This window comes from Mustela putorius, unplaced genomic scaffold (assembly GCF_011764305.1).
Source record: "Mustela putorius furo isolate JIRA1106 unplaced genomic scaffold, ASM1176430v1.1 tig00000275_pilon_pilon_pilon, whole genome shotgun sequence".
Lineage (NCBI taxonomy): Eukaryota > Metazoa > Chordata > Mammalia > Carnivora > Mustelidae > Mustela > Mustela putorius.
Genome location: NW_025421341.1, coordinates 6,411,105 through 6,433,958, shown reverse-complemented (window position 1 = coordinate 6,433,958; position 22,854 = coordinate 6,411,105). Strand labels below are relative to the sequence as shown.

The 22,854-nt window shown below is 35.7% G+C and overlaps 1 protein-coding gene across 2 annotated transcripts in view; it reads right to left on the bottom strand.

Moving 5' to 3' along the window:
- SGO2 (shugoshin 2) overlaps positions 1-22,854 on the bottom strand; it is a 42,658-nt gene that overhangs the window by 3,933 nt on the left and 15,871 nt on the right. For both annotated transcript variants that reach the window (XM_045078528.1, XM_045078529.1), the window contains exons 5-8: positions 21,393-21,478; positions 12,080-12,210; positions 7,810-10,983; positions 5,263-5,413 (exon numbers count right to left, since the gene is read on the bottom strand). In XM_045078528.1, the coding sequence (XP_044934463.1) occupies positions 5,263-5,413; positions 7,810-10,983; positions 12,080-12,210; positions 21,393-21,478 (3,542 nt within the window). The remainder of the gene's footprint in view (positions 1-5,262; positions 5,414-7,809; positions 10,984-12,079; positions 12,211-21,392; positions 21,479-22,854) is intronic.

The window sequence follows — 22,854 nt, the reverse complement described above, 5'->3', positions numbered from 1 at the left end:
CAATTATCTCAGTGCAAGACAGACAAAGTGGACAAAAAAATAAGGAGATACAAGATCTAAAGGGGGGGTATAATCTTATGAATATATGTCAAACTCTATACTCTGATAAAAGAGGGTACATATTCTTCTCAAGTACTCATAGCATAGTTACAAAAGCAAATCCAATAGTACATTATAAAAAACATATACCATGACCAAGTGAGATTTATTCCAGGAATGCAAGCTTGGTTCAATATTAGAAAACCTATTATTGGGGCACCTGGGTGGCTCAGTGGCTTAAGGCCTGTGCCTTCGGCTCAGGTCAGGGTCCTGGGATGGAAACCGACATCGGGCCCTCTGCTCAGCAGGGAGCCTGCTTCTCTTCCTCTCTCTTTGCCTGCTTCTCTGCCTACTTGTGTTCTCTGATAAATAAATAAAATCTTCAAAAAGAAAAGAAAAGAAAAGAAAACCTATTATCATACATCATAACCCTGAGAGCAGATTCTCCCACATCTTAATAATTAGTTTTGTGAGACATTAAGTAGAGCACCTAATTCAGTGCTCTAGTCCAGATTCCTGGCCCACAGAAACAGAGAGATAAGAAATTTATAGTGAGGGGCACCTGGGTGGCTCAGTGGGTTGAGCCGCTGCCTTCGGCTCAGGTCATGATTCTCAGGGTCCTAGGATCGAGCCCTGCATCAGGCTCTCTGCTCAGTAGGGAGCCTGCTTCCCCCTCTCTCTCTGCCTGCCTCTCTGCCTACTTGTGATCTCTCTCTTTCTGACAGATAAATAATAAAACAAAAATTTTAAAAAGAAATTTATAGTGAAAAAAACCCAGCAGACACCACTGCAATCAACTGATCAGAGTTAACATTACTGAGACATACTGACAGGACAAACCCCCTAACTGATGCAATGAAAAGGACATATAATTTCTGCAGAAATCTTGCCAAAATGCTTATCTGCATTGTAATCATGAGAAAACATCAGACAAACCAAACTGAGGGACAGTCTACAAAATAACTGACCAATAGTCTTCAAAAGTGTGAAAGTCCTAACAGGAAAGGAAGGAAGAGCAAATGTCACAGGCTGGAGGTGGCTGAGGAGAAAGAGGGTGGGACCCTGGACAGCACTTGATCTCAAACAGCACAGGATGTTAATGGACTTCCAGGAGGGTGTAGTTGATAGTCCTGTACCGATGCTAACTTTCTAATTTTGATCATTGTATTGTGGATCAGGTGCTAAAATTAGGGAAAGCAGGGGAAGGAAACTTTGTACTATTTTTATAACTCTTTGATAAGTTTAAAATTAGTTTAAAATAAGAAAGTTTAACTTGCAACTAAAAAAAAAAAAGGACAACTCAATTGAAAAAAGGGGAAAAGATCTCAATAGACTTTTCTTTTTTCTTTAAAATTTTTTTTAAAGTAGGCTGCTTGCCAGCATGAAGCCCAGTGTAGGACTTGAACTCACAACCCTGAGATCATGACCTGAGTTGAGATCAAGAGAATTATTATATGATCTCACTCATTTGTGGAATTTAAGAAACAAAACAGAGGATCATAGGGGAAGGGAGGGAAAAATAAAACGAGATGAAATCAGAGAGGGAGACAAACCATAAGAGACCTTTAATCACAGGAAACAAACTGAGGGTTGCTGGAGGGGTGGGGGGGATAGTGTAACTGGGTGATGGACACGAGGAGCACAAGTGATGTAATGAGCACTGGGTATATAAGACTGATGAATCACCGAACGCTACCTCCGAAATTAAACCCAAATAAAAAAAATCAAGTGGAGGAAAAAAGAGCAAGGAAACAACTTTTCTATGATTACAACTTCAGATGTGCTTCATCTTAAATTGTGCTTGACACTCAATCCACAGCACTTGGAATAATTGCATGTTTAATTTTTCCCTCTGCCAAAAATGATACTGAGGTACTGTGGCCTTTTTATATAACCCAATAATTTTCTGTAATGTGAATAATTTCACTCTCTAGTTTATTTGTGTTCAGTGTAGATATTTGAGAATTCATGTTAATTATTAAATTTAATAATATAAACAGCTAATCCATGTGGTGCATGCTACAGCTCTAGAGAAAAAAAAAGAATGGGACACCTAACTGACTGAACCACCCAGGTGACCCTGAGTAGACTTTTCTTTGACGAAGATAAAGAAGTGGCCAAAAGGGACATAAAAACACACTCAGTATCATCAGTCAACAGAGAAACACATATACAAATCAAAACCTTAATACGATACAACTTTATGCCCACTACTATGGTTAGAATCATCAAAAAGCCAAATGACAAAAGTGCATTGGCAAGGAAGTGGGAGAAATCAGAACCCCCATACATCATTGGTGGTGATATAAAATGGTAAGGCAGCTTCGGAAAACAGTCTAGCAGTTCCTCAAATGATTAAACAGTTACTACATGACTCAGGAATTCCACAAGTAGGCATATATCCAAGAGAAAGAAAACATATGGAGACACATATTTCAAGACTTCCAAATGATATTTATAGCAGCATTATTCATAATAACCAAAAGATGGAAACAACCAAATGTCTGTCAACAAGTGGATAAACAAAACGTGGTATTAGCTATATGACAGAATATTATTCGGTCCTAAAAAAAAATGAAATACTGACAAATACTAGGACATAGTATGACAAGGGATTATCCCAGAAACATGCTAAGCGCAAGAAGCGAGTCACAAAGACCACATATTACACGTTTCCAGTCACATGAAAAATCCAGAACAGGGAGACCTATTGAGATACAATGGTTGCCTAGGGCTGGGGGTAAAGAAATGTTCTAAAATTTATTGTGATGATGGATCGATGAATATACTAAAAAAACACTGACTTGTACACTTTAAATGATGAAATGTATGGTATGTGAAATTATAGCTCTACTAAATTGGTTTTTTTTTTTTTAAAACTGCTTGATTCTTTTTTTCTTTTACCCTCCCTTGTATTGCTACAATGTATTGGTTATTGGTTTTTTGGGGTTTTTTAAAAGATTTTATTTATTTATTTGACAGAGAGAGAGAGAGATCACAAGTAGGCAGAGAGGCAGGCAGAGAGAGGGGGAAGCAGGCTCACTGCTGAGCAGAGAGCCAGATGTGGGGCTTGATCCCGGGACCCTGAGATCATGACCTGAGCCAAAGGCAGAGGCTTAACCCTCTGAGCCACCCCGGCGCCCCTGGTTTTTTTTTTAAGACTTTATTTTTTTAGAGCAGTTTCAGGTTTATAATAATATTGAGAGGAAGGTAGAGATTTCCCATATGCCCTGGGCACTTACCTATGCACAGCTGTCCCCACTGTTAACATTACTCATAAACATTGTATATACCTTATCAATGACAAATCTGCACTAACATATCATAATGTTAGTTGAAACCTACAGTCTATCTTAGGGTTCCCTTTTGGTGTTATACATATTAAGGGTTTGGACAAACATATAATGATATCTATCATTGGAGTATCATACAGAGTTTTCAGTGCCCTAAAAATCCTCTGTGCTCCACCTGTTCATCTGTTTCCCCACCCCCCATCCCTGACAACCACTGATCTTTTTTTTACTGTCTTCATAGCTTTGCATCTTCAAGAATGTCATATAGTGGGAATTATACAGTAAGTAGCCTTCTCAGATTGACTTCTTTCACTTAGTAAAATGCATTTATGGCTCTTCCTTGTCTTTTTATGGCTTGATACCTCATTTCTTTTTAGCACTGGGTAATATTCCACTGTCTAGATATACCATAGCTTATTCTTCCATTTACCTACTGAAGGACATCTTGATTGCTTCCTAGTTTTGGCAATGTGAACAAAGCTGCCATAAATATCCATGTGCAGATTTTTGTGTGGACATAAGTTTTCAACCCCTTTGGGTAAATACCAAGGAGTGTGATTGCAGGATCATACAGAAAGAGTATACATTACCTTTTCTAAGAAACCACCAAGCTGTCTTGTAGAACAGCTGTACCCTTTGCCTCTCCCACCCGCAGTGAACGAGAGCTTTTGTTCCACACCTGTTACTGTTTCAAAATACCCGTGAGAACCATCGATGCCTTTCATTTTATAAAAGAAGCAAATACAGAAACATTGCAAAGGATGAGAAAATTGAAGGATAGTTTTCTCTTTTTGAAAATATGATCCCGAATGTGATTGGGTTCTGCAAAATAGGCTACTTTATTTATCCTTTTAAAAAAGTGAGATTTTCCACAAAACACATGTAAAAGGCGTTTGGATGTTTTTTGAGATAATTAAGGGAATTTGAATAGGGATTGGCTGTTAGATGACAATAAGAAATTGCTGCTAATTCCTATAGATAATTGCTGTGATCGTTGTTATCTAGTTTGTTAAAAGTTCCTTTTTTAAAAGACATATATACAGAAGTGTTTTTGGGATTAAATGACCTAGTTTTAGGAATTTGCTTTAAAAATACTACAACAAAAAAGGATAGATGAAATAAATAAGGCAAAATATTGATAACAATTAAAGCTGAAGAATGGTGGATAAGTACAGGGAGTACTAGCTTCCCTTTGTTGGGATATGTTTTATATATTTATTAAAAGATTTATTTAGTTAGTTATTTGACATAGAGATGGAGAGAGCAGGGTAGGCATAGAGAGAAGTAAGCTCCTCACTAAGCAGGGATCCCAGGACCTGGGATCATGACCTGAGCTGAAGGTAGATGCTTAACCAACTGAGCCACCCACGTGCCCCTATTTAGAAACAGAGCGAGAGAGCAAGAGCGAGAGCGAGACAACATGTGCACAAATGAGGGTGGGTAGGGCAGAGAGGGAGAGAGCGAATCTCAAGCAGAGTCCCTGTCGAGCACGGAGCCCAAGTCAGAGCTTGATCTCATGACCCTGAGATCGTGACCTGAGTCAAAATCAAGAGGTGGGCGCTTAACTGTCACAGCCACCCACATGCCCTATGTTTGAAATTTTAAAAAATGAAAGAAAAAGACTATTATTCTATAAGGCTAAAGAATAAATAAGCTACTTGGAATTCCTCTAGGGAATAAGGTAGAACACAAATGAAAATAACAGACATGGAAATAGTGATTTGCAAATCATAAGCAACAGGTTGTTTTTTTTTTTTTTACAAAGTCTATTCAAAGAATAGAAGAAGACATTTCTTTGACTCTTACCCATATCATACTGTGATTATTATATCAAAATATATTGATATTTAAAAGTGTTCAAATACTAATTCAGACAGGAATTTCTTTTAAAATCACACTGAGATGGACTGAATATCACTGAAATACTTACCTTTTGAGATTTGGCTCCTTTAAATCAAGAGGAGTACACCTTCTTTTTCGGCTTGGTAATTCTAAGGACGGATTTTCTGACTTATTTTCAGCTTTAGCAGTGTTATTTGAAAGAAAACTGGTATTTGTCAAGTCCTGTAGTGTTCTAATACCTGCAAAGAATAATTTTCACAAATATTTATATATAAGAAAAGGGACTTCCTCATATGGAAATTGATATGGGATATTTAGTGGTTTGCAAATTACTGGTGACAAATTTTTAAACTTAGCAATAATCAAGTTATAATTTTAAATATTACACTGATAGCACTGAAATTATTTGTGAATCAGTTTTTTTCCCAGCAATGAAGGGAAAATAGACTTAAAATTTGAAACAAACTACCAAAGTAGACTATAACATTTTTATTCTGAAATCACATATAGGCTGCTAAAAATTCTCCACAGGTCAACTACTCACAGAATCATACAAATTACTACACATTCATTCAACATTTGTATCAATTGCTTACTCCATGAAAAGTACCACGAAGAACACAGATATGCAAGATGGCTCATCAGTCTTCTATCATGAATGGTCAATCTAGATTTTTGTACTTCCTTTGTTTTTGTGCTCCTTTTACCTGGAATAGCCTTACCCATCAAAATGCTAGCGTTCTCCAACTTGAAAAGATATCTGTACCCTCATGTTCATAGCAGCATTATGGATAACAGCCAAGACATAAAAACAACCGAAGTGTCCGTTGATGGATGAATGGATAAAGTTGTGGAGGGTGCATGCATGTATGTTAATATTATTTGCGAATTACTCAGCTATTAAAAAAATGAGGAAATCCTATGAACTGAGATAACATATATGGACCTTGAAGGAAATTATGCTAAGTGAAATAAGTCACGCACAGAAAAACAGATAGTGTAGGATCTCACAACAGGAATAAAAAAAAAAAATCAAAACCCAAAACCAAAAACCCAAACCCAGCAAGAGATCAGACCTGTGGTTACCCAGAGGCGGCGCAGGGTGGACCGAGGGGGAAGAGAGAAAGGTAGTCAGAAGGTGTAACTTCCAGTTATAAGACAAATAAGTACTAAGGATACAAGGTACGGCCTGATGACTATAGCCAACACTGCTGTGCGGTAGGTAAGAGGGGAGAGGGGGCGCCTGGGTGGCTCAGCTGGTTGGGCATCCGACTCTTGATTTTGGCTCAGGCTGTGATCTCAGGTTTGTGAAATCAGGCTCTGCATTGAGCTCTGCACTGGGCATGGAGCCTGCTTGATTCCCTCTCCCTCTGCTCCTCAATCTCACCCACCCTCTCCAAAAAGAAAAAAAAGAAAGTTAAAAGAGTAAACCCTAAGAGTTCTAATCACAGGGAGAAAACTTTTCTTTTTTTCTTCTTTCTTTCTGTTTACTGTATCCATTTGACATGATGGATGGGAGCCGAACCCACCATGGTAACCATTTCACAGAACATGTAAAACCAACCATCATGCTGCGTGCCTTAGAGTTACACAGCAATGTCAATTATTTCTCAGTAAAATGGGAAAACATTTCTAGTATTCTATATACATATATATTCAATTGTTAGTCTCCCAGTAGAAAATTTTGATTGATATGGGAATGTCCAATGTCACAAAATTTCTAATAATGAAGGACCATCCTTAGGATCCAATGTTTAAAGGGGAAAAAAAAGGGATAACTAATTTTATATATAGCGTGACTTCAGGTATAGACTTTTAAATTCCATAGAGTCAACTCTGTATGCACATGCCAGAATGCTGACTGCAGTTCTTCTGGGTAACTATTTTTCCTCCTATTTTTTTGATTTTCTACTTTCAATTTTCTGCAAGGAGTTCTTTTAATAACTGGTGGAAGACATAAAGTAAACATTAAAGATAGGGGTGCCTGGGTGGCTCAGTCTTTCAGCATCTGCCTTCGGCTCAGGTCATGATCCCAGGGTCTTGGGATCGAGGCCCGCATCGGGCTCCCTGCTCGGCAGGAAGCCTGCTTCTCCCTCTCCCATTCCCTCTGCTTGTGTTCCCTCTCTCTCTGTGTCAAAAAAATAAATAAAATCTTTAAAAAAAAAAAAAAAAGATAAAAAATCCTACCTATCCTTTACAGCCTAAAATGCCACCCATTTCATGATGTCTTTGCAGGTTCCTCTTCTCCAAATCACTCCCCATAATCTGTTAGTACACATGTGCTTTTACATTTTACATACATCACTGTATTTCTTGTAATTTTTAGACACATGTATTCTGAGGAAAGGATTTGGTATTACTTATTTTTTAATCCTCTAAAACACCAAATCAGACAACTTTGTGGTAAAGGCCAAATCTGTTTTTTAGGTTATAAATATCCAAGACACTACTCTGTTATCTTCCAGAAATATTAAACTTTCTTTAAATTGCTTTATATTGTTTCTACAGTTCAGGCTACACAGTTAAATACTGTCCTTAGCTCCACAAAAATATCAATTACAACAGAAAATACTTAACTGGTTAAGTGAAAAAGGACAGTACTTTCAAAACTTGGTCACTTCAGCTAATGACTTACCTATTTCTGATTTTTGTGTTCTCTGGTTGAATTTCATCCCTTTCATCTTCTCATGTTCATCAGCACTTACGTGAAAGCTCGGTGAGCTCTCCAGGGCAAAATTTTCTTTTATCATCAGATTTTTACTAGGAGAAATACTCAGAAGTACTGAATCCTTATGCATACTCTTAAAGGATGATTCTTGTATGTTAGGTGAATATACCTGAGATAAAGATTTAAATGCCCCTTTGTAAAAGTCTGGCTTCATTTTGACAAGTCTCTCATTTTCTGAATTTTTTTCCTCCACAGCTTGTCCAGATTGAACTGATATTTCTTGGTCAGTGTCAGGTATCACCTGCGTTACCTTATGGCTATCTGAAGAAGGATAGATGGTCTTCCTTTTCTTTGATTTACATGCTGTTTTGCTTACTTTTCTGCTCTTGCACTCTCCTTCTTTTACCACTTCCACAAAAGGGGTATCTCTTTTTTCATTCAGAGTTGTAGAGCTTTCCTTCTGATTCTCCTGCAGGACTATGTGCCGCCCAGGATCAGAATCTGCTTCATTAGTAACATATTTTAAACCTGATTCTAGGAAGACAGACGTGTATAATGAATCTGGTAACTCCGAAATAGATTTGTTTTTACCTTTTACGAAAATCTTTGCCTTGCCTGATGATTCTTTCCCATGCTTTTTAACTAGTTTATAAGGATTTGAAATTTGATCATAATTTTCCTTTTCAGTACTATCAATTTCCATAGAGTATTCACTGATGACACCTTGACATTCAAGTCTTTGTTTAGATACATTTACTTGAAAAGCAAGATCTTTTGTATAGCTTTCTTGATCATGCACATCTTTATCATCACCCCCATGTATTTGGTACTTTTCAGAAATTATTTCTGTCTTCCGATTTATTTTCTGCTTAAGTTTCTTATTTATTTTTGATTCATTTTGCTGAGCAGGTTGTGTCTCAGTCACTGGCTTTTTCAAAGCCAACACATTCTGTGTCTCATAATCATTTCCATTATTGTGGGTGGAAAGATAAGCTGTTTGTAATTCACTTGTGACCTCTAAGTTTTCTTTACTTGTTTGGGTTAGGGAAAAGAAGTTACTTTCTTCTGGGTCATATACACCTTTATTTTTAAACTCATTTACTTGGTTCATTTCCACAATTATTTCTGTCTTCCGACTTACCTTCTGCCTGGGCCTCTTATTAATTTTTGATTTATTTTGCTTTGTAGGTGGCATATCAGTTACATGTTTTTTCACTCCTAAAATGTTTTGAATCTCATCATGACATAAGTTCCTAACACCTCTGATGGAAGCATCTGCTATCTGAAATTCACTTGAGTCTTCTAGGTTTTCAGGGACGATTTCCTTTTCCTTTTGGGTTAGAGAAAGTAAGTTATCTTTTTCTGGGTCTTGTACGCCTTTGTTATCATTCTCATATACTTGGTTGATTTTAGAAATGATCTCTGTCTTCCGACACACCTTTTGCCTAAGCTTCTTATCTATTTTTGATTCATTCTGACAAGCCAGTTGCATATTTTGGATATGCTTTTCTACTCCCAGAACCTTTTGAGTCTCATAATCATATAGGCTTCCACTGTCTTTGGAAGAAAGGGCAAATGTTTGGAATTCACCTGGGCCTTTTATATTTTCAGGGATCATTACTTTATCCTTCTGGGCTAGGAAGAAAGAACTACCCTTTTCTGGGAAATACATATACTTGTCATTATCTAAATGATTCACTTCAGAAATTATTTCTGTCTTCCGATTTATTTTCTGCCTAAGATTCTTAAGAACTTTTGATTCATTTTGCTGAATAGGGTACACATCAGTGATCTGCTTTTGCAAATCCAACACATTTTGGATCTCACAATCACACAGGTCTCCATCATCAATGCTGGAAAGAGCAGGTTTTTGAAACTCATCTGACACTTTAAGGTTTCCAGAGATGGTTTCTTGATCCTCCTGGGTTTGGAAGGAAAAGTCACATTTTCCTGGGCCATGTACATCTTTAGCAATATTCTCATATACTTTGCTTGTTTCAGAAATTACTTCTGTCTTCCGATTTACTTTCTGTCTAAGCTTCTCATTTATTTTTGATTCATTTTGCTGGGCAGACTGCATGTCAGTGACATGCTTTTTCAAATCCGACATATTCTGGGCCTCATAATCACATAAGCTTCCATTATCTCTGGTGGAAAGATCAGCTGTTTGAAATTCACTTGTGACTTCTAGGTTCTCAGAAGTGGTTTCTTTATTCTTTTGGTTTGAGAATAACTTAGGAATCACAAACGTCTGTCTAGAAGCTTTACTTTTACGATAAGGTAAAGAACTCTGACCCACATCAATTTTATTCTCCTGCAGGAATTTATCTGAACTTTGGGAGAAAGAATATGCTTCCTCTTGTTCATTTGTTACATGTATTCTTTTCTTTCTCTTATTACACTGTATACTTTGTCTGTCGTCCTGATCAAAGCCATTATGAAGGGTTACTTTCTTCAGTATGTTCAAATGAGTCAATTGCTCAGTATCGAAAATGAAATTTGGATCTTCTGAATCCCCTGCGCCATTCAAGACAACTGATCTTTTTTCTGGCCCATTTTCAACCTTTTCCTCAATATTGATACCTGAACTATTTTTAAATTGTCTCTTTGATCTTTCTCTCTTTTTGTCAGAGCTTGAATCTTTCACTTTTCTGAATGTTTTGATTCCACATTCATTTGATTTTTTATTGCTTTTATTTCTAGTCCCTGTTGAAACTGTAATAATTTTGCTTCCTTCACTAGCAGTTAAATCCATGTCAGCATCATACACAGTTTTCTGCAACGGAAAGTCATCACTGCCCTGAAATGGAGGCCTGCCCTCTGCAGCAGGTTCACTTGTAGACTCAGAGGAGTCAGGAAGGCACTGCATGTTTCCTTGCATTTTAATATTCTTTGCATTGGTATGATCATTTATTTCATTATTCCAATTTAATTCTGGACTTGAAATGTGTTGTTGATCTAAGTCTGTCCCATGAGAACTGTCAACAGAAGGATTAGTTGATTCCTGAGATGACAGATGTTTTTTCCTTTCCGTCACGTTACTGAGAGATAGCTCCTCCTTTCTGTGACTGACTAACTGGGCATTTTCCATCTCACTCATTGGAGAACTCATGGAATTTTGGTCTGAGTGGAAATGACTTTCTACAAAATAAAGGGAAAGAAAATTCAGAAATAAGCAATGACGAGGAATTTTTTATTTTAAACAAATAAGATTAAAACAATCAAGCTGTTTCACAGAAAGGATTCTGACAATGTGTACTCTGTTCAGATACTTAGAATCTACACTGATAAAAATAAAGTAGAATGATCACAATATTCATAAGTCACATTTTACATTTGTATCTGTGGAAAATACATACTGAGAATTTACTCTGTTTTGGTCCCAACAGCAAGTACAGCTGACATTAGAGCCATTAATATATATTTCTAAAGTGGGAGGAGGCCAGCAAATGAACCCAAATAACAGTGATGACTCTGATAAGGATTATTAGTGAAAGGCTTTGATAGTAAACTATCAAAAGCTTATATAAATTATATATACACACATACATTTTTATAAAGGAAAAACAATTCTAAGCTCTAAATGAAATACACTTACAGTTCCATAATCCAATTTGCAAATCTATGGTAAACACACCAGCCAGACTCTCCTGAAGGATTATTATTTTAGAAATAACCATGTAAATAAAACATAAGTGTTATAATTTTCTCTGGCTCAACCATTAAACAGGCTCAAGTTTTTGCTTTGGCTCTGGTCTTGAAAAAGTCACAAAATCCATTTAGGCCCCTAGTTTTTTTTTGTTTATGAAAAGGAAAAAGGATGAAACTAAATAAATATATGGTATCTTCCAATTTGTAAGCTAATAAGATACCAAGAAAAGCTCTTCAGGCTGACTCCTTTCTAAAACCTGCTCACAGAATAACAGCGTTAGACTGCTGTGGATCAGACATTTGTCAGCACGTTTACTTAAAAATTAAATTTTTTACCAGCAGTTTTAAATAGTGGAATTTAGCAGATCTATAACAGAAGAGATCTAATTTATTAAGTGTTTATACACCATGGGCCTCAAGAAGAAGTCTGATGAATGTGACTTTTTCACACTGATATTCAATATTAATTTTAAAAATTTCACCCTAGGGAAGCATATCAACAATAGAAAAAGTACACCTGAATCATCTAAACCACACATATCATAATTATTTTCTTTAAGAAATAACAATTTGAAATTATACTGACTTGATAAAGGCTGTCTTGTTGATACCAAAGAGGGAACATCAGGTGGTATCTTTGCAAGAATACTGTCATCATGTTGCATTTTCTCTTTATCATCATCATCATCATCATCATCATTTGAAGTTAATGGAACTCTAAGGGCAAGTGGAAATGAATGAGGAATTTTATATTTTATAAAAATTATTTAGAAAACTACATGGATAGTTCTTTTTATATTCCATTTATTTAAGATCCAACTACAAACCCACTCTGGTATCTTTTCATATTCAATTAAGACAATTATAGGTAGGAAAGAGATAGTTTCTGATAGCATAGGACCTGAAATAAAACAGGAATGCTTCTTACCCCATAGCCCCAGTAGCCTCAAAAAATCCTAATAGGCCTGATTGGCCTGTTAGGATAATAGTACTAATGAAATGAATAAACTTCAAACATACTTACAAATACTCATATATAATACTTAGAGCTTTCTTACAATTAGTTCTGTGGAATATCCAAAACTCTTTCTCTAGTTTCAAACAAGTATAATTGTATGTAAAGTTACATGTGAATTCAAGTTTGCTGTTTCCAAAAGGCATCCAAGGAAACTAAAGCCGTATTCCTAGAGGAGGTAAATCTACTCTAATCTAAAAGTGGGGAGAGGGGTAGATATAGAAATCCATAGAAATAATTACATAAACTGACCTCGAATTCAAAGAATGAGGGTTAATATTCCTGAATGTTAAAGATTATGCCATGAAGGCCAAACATATCTCAGATATTTAAAAATTATTGATAATGATAATAATAAATATTGAAAAATATTTGTTAAAATTTTAAAGGCAACTAATAGTAGCATAGCCATTGGGAGGAAATTTCTCTGCCACTTGAAACAAATTAACAAAAATAAACAGGAGAGAGGTTTTGTTTCTGGCAATGGACAAATAGCCATTTTTGAATCAACCCTATCAAACATAATGACAAATTCTGGATAAAATATTTTTAAAAATTACCTGAAGTAACTGAAGAGTAAACAAAAAGCAAGCAGATAATAAAGAGGGGGGGTTAATACTTTAAAAAAGATGAATTTACAACCTCAGCCATGCCACATTTTTAAAAAGTTAGAAATCTATATTCTTGTTGATTCAAGGTAAGAATTACGGACAATTAAAACAGCTGCAGGGGGCGCCTGGTGGCTCAGTGGGTTAAAGCCTCTGCCTTCGGCTCAGGTCACGATCCCAGGGTCCTAGGATCGAGCCCCGCATCCGGCTCTCTGCTCAGCATGGAGGCTGCCCCCCTTCCTCTCTCTCTCTGCCTGCCTCTCTGCCTACTTGTGATCTCTGTCTGTCAAATAAATAAATAAAATCTTAAAACAAACAAACAAAAACAGCTGCAGAAGTGTGTTTGATGGAGGAAATAACAGGAGAGGTAGAGAGGGGAACCCCAAATTTTGTGTGTAAACTCCCCCACTGCTCCCCCAATCTCTGGCTGACCCATAGACCACATATATGGGAGGAAGATTCCAACCAGCCCAGCTAAGGATAAAAAACCCAAAATGAGATTTCATATGTTGCCCCTTACAGGGAAATAAAAAGCTTGAGTTCAGACAAGGCAACTGCCTACTAAGATAAAAACATCAGGGGTGCCTGCGTGGCTCAGTTCATGATCTCAGGGTACTGGGATCAAACTCTGCATAGGGATCCCTGCTCAGCAGGGAGTCTGCTTCTCCCTTTCTCTCTGCTCCTTTCCCTGCTTGTGTGCTCTCTTTCTCACTCTCTGTGTCAAATCAATAAATAAAATCTTAAATTAAAAAAATAATAATAAAATAAAAATCTTTAAATAAATAAATAACAAATTAGATAATTAAATTAAATTAACAAATTAAATAAAAACACTAAACTTGGAGGAACACACCTGAATTCAGACTTTCTACAACATACACTCACAATAAATCCAGGAAACAATCCAATATTATTCAAAATATAAAGCAATAGGAAAAAGTGTTCAAACTCTAGAGAAAAAGATAACCAAAAGAGAATGCTCTGGATATAAAATGCTCAGGAAAATATGCTCAATATGAAGATATTGAGCATGAAAGTACTCTCACTATCTTTAATCATCAGGGAAATCCAAATCAAAACCACAATGAAACACCACTTCATACCAATGAGATGGCTATAATCAAAAGGGTAGATAGTAACAAGTGTTGGTGAGGATGCAAAGAAACTGGGACCCTAACACTTTGCTGATGGAAATATAAAACAATGCAACAGCTTTGGAAAACAATTTGGTGGTTCCTCCCAAAGTTAAACATACAGTTCTATGACTCAGCAACTCTACTTGTAGGCATAAACTGAAAACTATGTCCACCCAAAAGCTTGTACACGAATGTTCACAGCACCATTACTCATAATAGCCAGAAGTAAAATAGCACAAATGTTAATTAACCAATGAATGGATAAGCAAAATATGGTAAAGGCAAATGAGAAAATTATCCAGTCATATAAAGGAATGAAGTGCTAATACATGCTACAAAATGGATGACACTTGAAAATGTTATGCTAAGTGAAGGAAACCATACACAAAAGGCCACATATTGGGCGCCTGGGTGGCTCAGTGGGTTGAGCCGCTGCCTTCGGCTCGGGTCATGATCTCAGGGTCCTGGGATCGAGTCCCGCATCGGGCTCTCTGCTCAGCAGGGAGCCTGCTTCCCTCTCTCTCTCTCTCTGCCTGCCTCTCAGTCTACTTGTGATTTCTCTCTGTCAAATAAATAAATAAAATCTTTACAAAAAAAAAAAAAAAAAAAAAGGCCACATATTGTGTGATTCCATTCATACAGAATGTCCAAAATAGGGAAACTCACAGAGACGGAGAACAGATTAGTGACTGCCAAGGGATGGAGAAGAAGCGAATGGGAAGTGACTACAAATGAACATAGGCTTTCTTTCCGAAGTGATGGAAATATTCTGGAATTAGTGGTGAGGACTGTAAAATTTTATGATCATATTAAAATCCACTGTACACTTTAAAAAGATGCACTTCATGTTATGACAAATTTTGTTATGTGAATTATACCTCAAATTTAAAAAATAAGTGGAAGGAAATAAAGAGCAGCCACCAATGAAAGATGAAATGGAACAGAAACTGACAATACTACAGCTATCTTGATAAATTAAAAAAAAAAAAGGAAATACAAATTACCACTATCGGGAATGAGAGAAAGAAACTCACTACAGATGAGACAGGCATAAGAATAATAAGGGCATATTAACTTTATATACCAATAAACATGACTGCAAGAAATGGATGATTTTCTGGAAAAACAAATATTTTCTAAATTGACTGAAAAGAAAGAGAAAATCTAAAAAGCCCTGTATTTATTTAAGAAATCAAATTAATAATTAAAAACTCAGGTCCACATTTTTTTCTTGTTAATTCTTTCAAACACATAAGAAAGAAATACCAGTTGTACAAACTCTTTGAAAAAATGCGTCAAGGGGGAATACTTCTTCTCTTGTTCTACAAAGCCAGCACAACTCCTTTGAAAACTCAAAGAGGGGGTGGGTGCTTGGGTGACTTAGTCAGTTGGGCGTCTGCCTTGAGCTAAGGTCATTTCCTGGGGGGTCCTGGGATGGAGTCCCATGTTGGGCTCCCTGCTCAGCTGGGAGTCTGCTTATCCCTCTGCCCCTCTCACCCACTCGTGCACGCACACACACATACACACACACACTCTCTCTCTCTCTGTGTCTCACAAAAATAAAACCTATAAAAAAAAAAACCCAACTCATCAAAGATATAGTAAGATTATAGACTTATCCCTTATAAACACAGATAAAAAATTTAAAGTTATCATCACATCCATTAATATATAATAAGAATAATACACCACAACCAAGTGGAATTTATCTGAGAGATATAAATTTGGTTTAACACAAATTGAAGTCACCACATTACCAAACAGGTGACGTATATTTCAGTTTTTAAGAATAAAGGAAATAGAGGTGCCTGAGCGGCTCCGTGGGTTAAGCCTCTGCCTTCGGCTCAGGTCATGATCCCAGGGGCCTGGGATGGAGTCCTGCATCAGGCTCTCTGCTCACCGGGGAGCCTGCTGCCCCCTCTCTCTTTGCCTGCCTCTCGGTCTACTTGTGATCTCTTTCTCTCTGTCAAATAAATAAAATCTTTAAAAAAAAAGAATAAAAGAAATAATAAAGAGCAGACACCAGTGAAATATGAAATAGAAGAAAAACAGAAAAAACATCAAAGAAACCAGATATAGAAGGGAAAAGTCATGATTCTCTCCCCAGATACAGAAGAAAAATTTTATAAAATTCAATACAAATTCATTATAAAAACACTGAGCAAATCAGAATAAGAAATGAATGTCTCTTCAACTTGCAAAAAAAGGTGCTAACTTCTTCAAAAGAAAAGACATAAGTTACAGACAATAAAATAATATCTTTAAATTGCTGAAAAGTAATTCCCAACATCAAATTTTATAATTGCAAACATACTCTTCATAATGAAGATGAAATAAGTACGTTCCCAGAAAAACAAAAGATGAATGAATGCACTGCCAGGACCTGCACTGCAAGAAATGATGACGAATTTCTTTCAGCAGAAGGAAAATTATTTTAAAAAGGAATATCAAAATGAAGGCAGCTTACTTATGAATTCTACTTCAATAAAACAGGTGAAAACAACTGTGAATGGTAATGTAATTAAAAAATGCAGGAAGTGGGGCACCTGGGGGGGTTCAGTCAGATAAGCATCTGCCTTCTGCTCAGTCATCATCCTGGAGTCCTGGGATGGAGCCCGGCATTGTGTTGGGCTCCTTGCTCAGCAGAGTCTGCTTCTCCCTCTGACTGTCCCCCTTCTTGTGCTCTCTCTCTCACTCTCTTTCAAATAAATAAAATCTTTATAAAAAAAAATGCAGGAAGCAATATGAAAAAATAGAAAAGTTAAATATGTAGGTAATTTAAATGAATCTTGACCACACAAAATAATGAAAGTAGTACATTGTGGGATTAAAATATATGTATGTATGGTATTAAAGAGTTAAAAAAATCTAAGGATGAATGTTGCTATGACCGGAGTAGGAAGAGTAGAAGAAAACAAGTTAACAGATAAAAACATTAAATAATGGTAAGTATTTTATTTAGAGAATAAAGAATATAAAACAAGTTGCTCAAATAGAAAATAGCTAGATGGCAGATATAAATCCAATTATATTGTCAATAATATTAAATGCAAATATACTAAATATTCTAATTAAAAGAGATATTACAATGAATTCTTTTTTTTAAAAAAAAGAACTTATATGCATTTTAAATATAACAGTTTGAAAGTAAAATTACAGAAAAAGATAAAGCAGGGAAATGTTATATCAGACAAGCAGACTTTAAGGCAAGAATCGTTTCTAGAAATAATTCATACTGATAAACAAGTCATCAGGAAAACAAATCAATCCTAAACTTAAATGCAGCAACTAACAACTTAAAAATACGTAACACAAAAACAGACAAAACTAAGAGGAAAAATAGATGAATCCATAATCAGTGTGGGAGACTTTAATGCATTTCTCTCAGGAGCTGAGAGAACAGATGAGAAGCAAGAAGATATGGAAGTTCTGAACAATATAATCAATAAACTTGACAAAACTGACATATATAAAGTACTGCATCTAGCAACCACAAAATATACCTTTTTTTATATGCACCCAAAATATTTACCAAATTAGACTAAGTTGTGTCCTTATGCAAGTGTTAATATATTTCAAAAGATTAAAATCATTTGATCTATGTTTTGAAACTATAATGGAAATCAGCTAGAAATCAAAAACAAAAAGTAATTAGAGAAAAAGTACCCAGTTGATCAGAAATTTAATATGCTTGTTAATGATCCATGGGTTAAAGGACTTATCAGAATAGAGAATAAAAAATATTCTTGAAGTTTATGATAAAAAGGCTATGACATATCAAAAATTGTGGGGTGCAGCTAAAGTAGTACTTACATAAAAGCCTTAAATGCATATTTTTTAAAAGAAAGTCTGAAAATTAATAATCTAAACTAGCTCAAGAAACAAAAACAGTAATAATAAAAGTTTTAAATTGATATGAAAGAATAAAAATAAATTAAAAAAAGAAAAAGCAAAACAGTAAGAAGAAATAATAAGGAGCAGATTAAATGCAACAGGAAATAAATATACTAAAAAGAAAGACCAACATAGCTCAAAAGACAATTCATTTAGCAAAGATAAACAAAACTGATAAATCCTTAGGGTAAAACTAATCAAGAAAAAATTTATAAAACACAAATAGTCAATATTAAGAAAGAAATAGAGAACATTACTACATACCCTACAAACATTAAACATGTAACTAGAGCTAGTATGAACAACTATATGCCAATAATTTGGTATTTTAGATAAAATGGACAAACTTTATGAAAAATTAATGAAGTTGTCATAAGAAAAAATAGAAATCTGAATATTCCTGTATCTATTGAAATAAGATGTTATCAAAACCTTTCCACAAGAAAACTGGAGGTCCCAGATAACTTCTCCCAAACATTAAAAGGAAAAAAAAAAATTACATAAATACTTAGAGAAAACAAAAAAATTAGTGCACTATCAATTCACTTACCATAACCAGCATAATATAAATACCAGAACTTGAAAAATTATTACAAAAAAGAAATATAAAGCATCTTTATTATTAGCATACAAGGAAAAATCCTTTGAAAAATTAGCCAAGTAAAATTTAGTGATATATCGAAAGGATGTATCATCAGGAGCAGTTCACTGCAGAAAGGTAATGGTGATTTAACATTCAAATATCAATCCTTAAAATTCATTACATTAATAGAAAAAAATACTAAAATTACATTAATAGAAAAAAAGAAAATAGTAATATATTTTTGATAATGACATTAAAAAGCCATTCATGAGAATCAGGAGTGCAAAGGAACTTTTTATCTGGTAAGGAGAATCTATAAGCATGGGGCACCTGGGTGGCTCAGTGGGTTAAAGCCTCTGCCTTCAGCTCAGGTCATGATCCCAGAGTCCTGGGATCAAGCCCCATATCGGGCTCTCTGCTTGGCGAGGAGCCTGCTTCTTCCTCTCTCTCTCTCTATCTGCCTGCCTCTCTGCCTAATTGTGATCTCTGTCAAATAAATAAATAAAATCTTAAAAAAAAAAACAAAACCCGAAAGCAAACATATTAAAGAATGGGAACATAGTAAGAATGTCCACCATTAGTACTTTTATTAATTATTGAACAAAAAGTCACTGCAACAAGATAAGAAAAAAATGAAAGGCCTACAAACTGAAGGGGAGGACAAACTGTCCCTATTGTAAATAATAAAATTATACTCATAGAAAATGAAAAAAAAAACCCTACAGATTAACTATTAAAATTAATAGCAAGGTCACTGGAAACAAGGTCAATATTGAAAAATTAGCTGTTATTTCTATATACTAGCATCAAGAAGGAAATGAAATTCTAAAACAATAAGATTCAGAATACCACTAAATATCTAATAAGTAGAAAAAATCTAAGATGTGGAGTAACTATTCAAGAAATTACAAAACTGAGAAAAATACATAATATCTAAATAAATGATGATATACCATGTTCACAGATAGAACACTCAATTTTATTTAGTGTCCATTTTCCCCAAACTGAATTACACGTAATCCTAATCAAAATTCCAAAAGAGAGAGAGAGTGTGTGTGTGTGTGCGTTTAAGTGCATGTGTGTATAAACTGGCAAGTTGAGTATAAAATTCACTTGGAAATGCAAAGGGGCCAAAAGAGTCAAGATAATATTCTAGAATAAAGACATGAATAAATACAATAGAGGCCCACACTATCAAATCTTGACTCATGATAAAGCTAGTAATTAAGATGGTGTAGTACTGACAAAACAACTTATGTACTAGGACAGTGAGTTCAGAAACAGATCCATATACACATCCAGTCATACAAAGTCAACAGGATTTTCATATGAAACAAATTATGAAACTTCCCTTACAACATACCTCAAATTCTAGGTAGACTGAAGATCTAAATGTAAAAGGGAAAATGCTAAAGCTTGCTATGGACTGATCCATATATATTTGTCACGGTATAATTAAGCTTTTAAAAGAAAATGTAAGAGAATGCCTCATGGCATTCCAACTGGTGAAGATTTTCTAAAAGGCCACAGAAAGTAGTAACCATGGGGGGCGGATAAGCAGATATACAGATATATACATTAGATTTTTATAAAAAACTTCTGTTCATCTAAAGATGCCATTGAGACTGACGAGGCAAGTCAAAGAGTAAAAGATAATGCACAAAGAATTTATATATAATGTATAGGAAGAACTGCAAATCTATAAAAAAAAAAAGACAACCTAATAAAAAGAAAATAAACACATAGAAACAGGTGCCTAACTTCATTAATTATCACAGAAATTAAATTTAAAACCCCCACATAAGGGGCGCCTGGGTGGCTCAGTGGGTTAAAGCCTCTGCCTTCGGCTCAGGTCATGATCCCAGGGTCCTGGGATCGAGCCCCGCATCGGGCTCTTTGCTCAGCGGGGAGCCTGCTTCCTCCCCTCTCTCTGCCTGCCTCTCTGCCTACTTGTGGTCTCTGTCTGTCAAATAAAATAAATAAAAAATCTTAAAAACAAAACAAAACAATAAAACCCCCACATAATACCCTTCAGTATGGCTAAACTGAAAAAGACAGACAATAACAAGTGTTGCTGGAGATAGAGAAGAGCAGGAATTCTCGTATCTCGCAGTACGCAAGATAATGAAGATAGAAATAGTCATCAGATTTACCCAGCAAATGACATGATGCCAGTGGGGACCTAGGGGACTAGGAAAGAACCACAAAGCAGCAGGATACTACAGATGTTCGTGGCTACTCAGTTGATGGGCTGGTCTTCTTGCAGCCCTGGAGATACGACCTATAGCAGGAAACTACAGACCATCTCATTCCTACATTGCTCGGCAACTACACGTTGATGAAACCCAAACCCTGTGTAACACACACAAACACTGAATGTGCTATGTAAAAATCTGAACACTCTGAACCAACATAATTCAAACCCATGAAACTGAAGGTTCACCTTTGCCTCTTTCTTCTGTAGAGTCTGTGGGAAGCTGAATATTAGTTTAGCTCTATTAGCTTATACCTTCAATTTCTTTTACTGGTACAATGTTAACAAGTATTTCGTTATTTATTTTTAAATGTTTTTCTAGGTTTCGAGAAAGAAAAGAAATAAAAACTAGTCAAAGTCTTATCTAGCTAGAAGTGTGCAAGTATTTCACCAAGTTTGAAGCAATTACCTCGCAAATGGAAGACGCATCAATGTGCATTGTTTACTGAGCCGTTTCTTCTTGCTGGTTGACAGTAGAAAGGGACTCTGATGAAACTATTTTTGAAAAGGAAAAAGAAAATGAAAAGGAAAAATAATTTCTAATCTCATTAAATGTTGTTATTAAAGCACCAAATTATATAAGTATACCAATAGTAATACAACAATTCTGGCATTAGTCTTCAATAGTAGAAAGAGAATAGTGTGCTAAGGTTAAAACATAGTTCATCCTTTATCATGCCCCCCAAAATAATCATTACTAATATTTTGGTATATAAACTCCCAAACTGTTCATTTCTGCATATGAATAAATACATGTCATGTATACCCTACATGTGGTATCTCTACATATCTCTACATATGCTCATATCTACATATGCATTATATAATATATTATTGCATTTTATAATCTATATTTTTTAATGAACTTTTAAAATTAACAGTCTGGGGGGGACGCCTGGGTGGCTCAGCTGGTTAAGCGGCTGCCTTCGGCTCAGGTCATGATCCCAGCGTCCTGGGATCGAGTCCCACATCGGGCTCCTTGCTTGGCAGGGAGCCTGCTTCTCCCTCTGCCTCTGCCTGCCACTCTGTCTGCCTGTGCTTGCTCTCGCTTCTCTCTCTATGACAAATAAATAAAATAAAAAATCTTTAAAAAAAAAAATTAACAGTCTGGGGGATTTTAATGCATCTTTTAAGTTTTCACTTATCTGTATTTTCTAAATCTTCTTGTAACATTTTTTGAACCTGTTTTAATTATCTAATAAAGACCGTAAAATCACACAATCCACAACCATGTCTTCCTATTACAGTGATAACCTATAATAGAAACAAGAGTATGGCCAAATTGACAACCTAATTTTATTTTTTTTTTTTAATTTTTTTAAAATTTCTTTTCAGCGTAACAGTATTCATTGTTTTTGCACCACACCCAGCGCTCCATGCAATCCATGCCCTCCCTAATACCCACCACCTGGTTCCCCCAACCTCCCACCCCCGGCCCCTTCAAACCCCTCAGATTGTTTTTCAGAGTCCATAGTCTCTCATGGTTCACATCCCCTTCCAATTTCCCTCAACTCCCTTCTCCTTTCCATCTCCCCATATCCTCCATGTTATTTGTTATGCTCCACAAATAAGTGAAACCATATGATAATTGACTCTCTCTGGACAAGCTAATTTTAAATTCACATGGAAATGCAAAGGACACAGAATACTTAAAACAACTTTGAAAAAGAACAAAGTTGGAGGGCTATGATAATTGAGATAGTATAGTATTAGCCTATAGAAAGACAAACAGATCAATGAAATACAAAAGTGTCCAGAAACAGACCCACACATTGGGTTAATTCTTTTTCTTTTGTATTTATTTGACAGAGTGAAAGACATCAAGAGGAGGAACACAAGCAGGGGTGAGTGGGAAAAGCAGGCTCCCCACC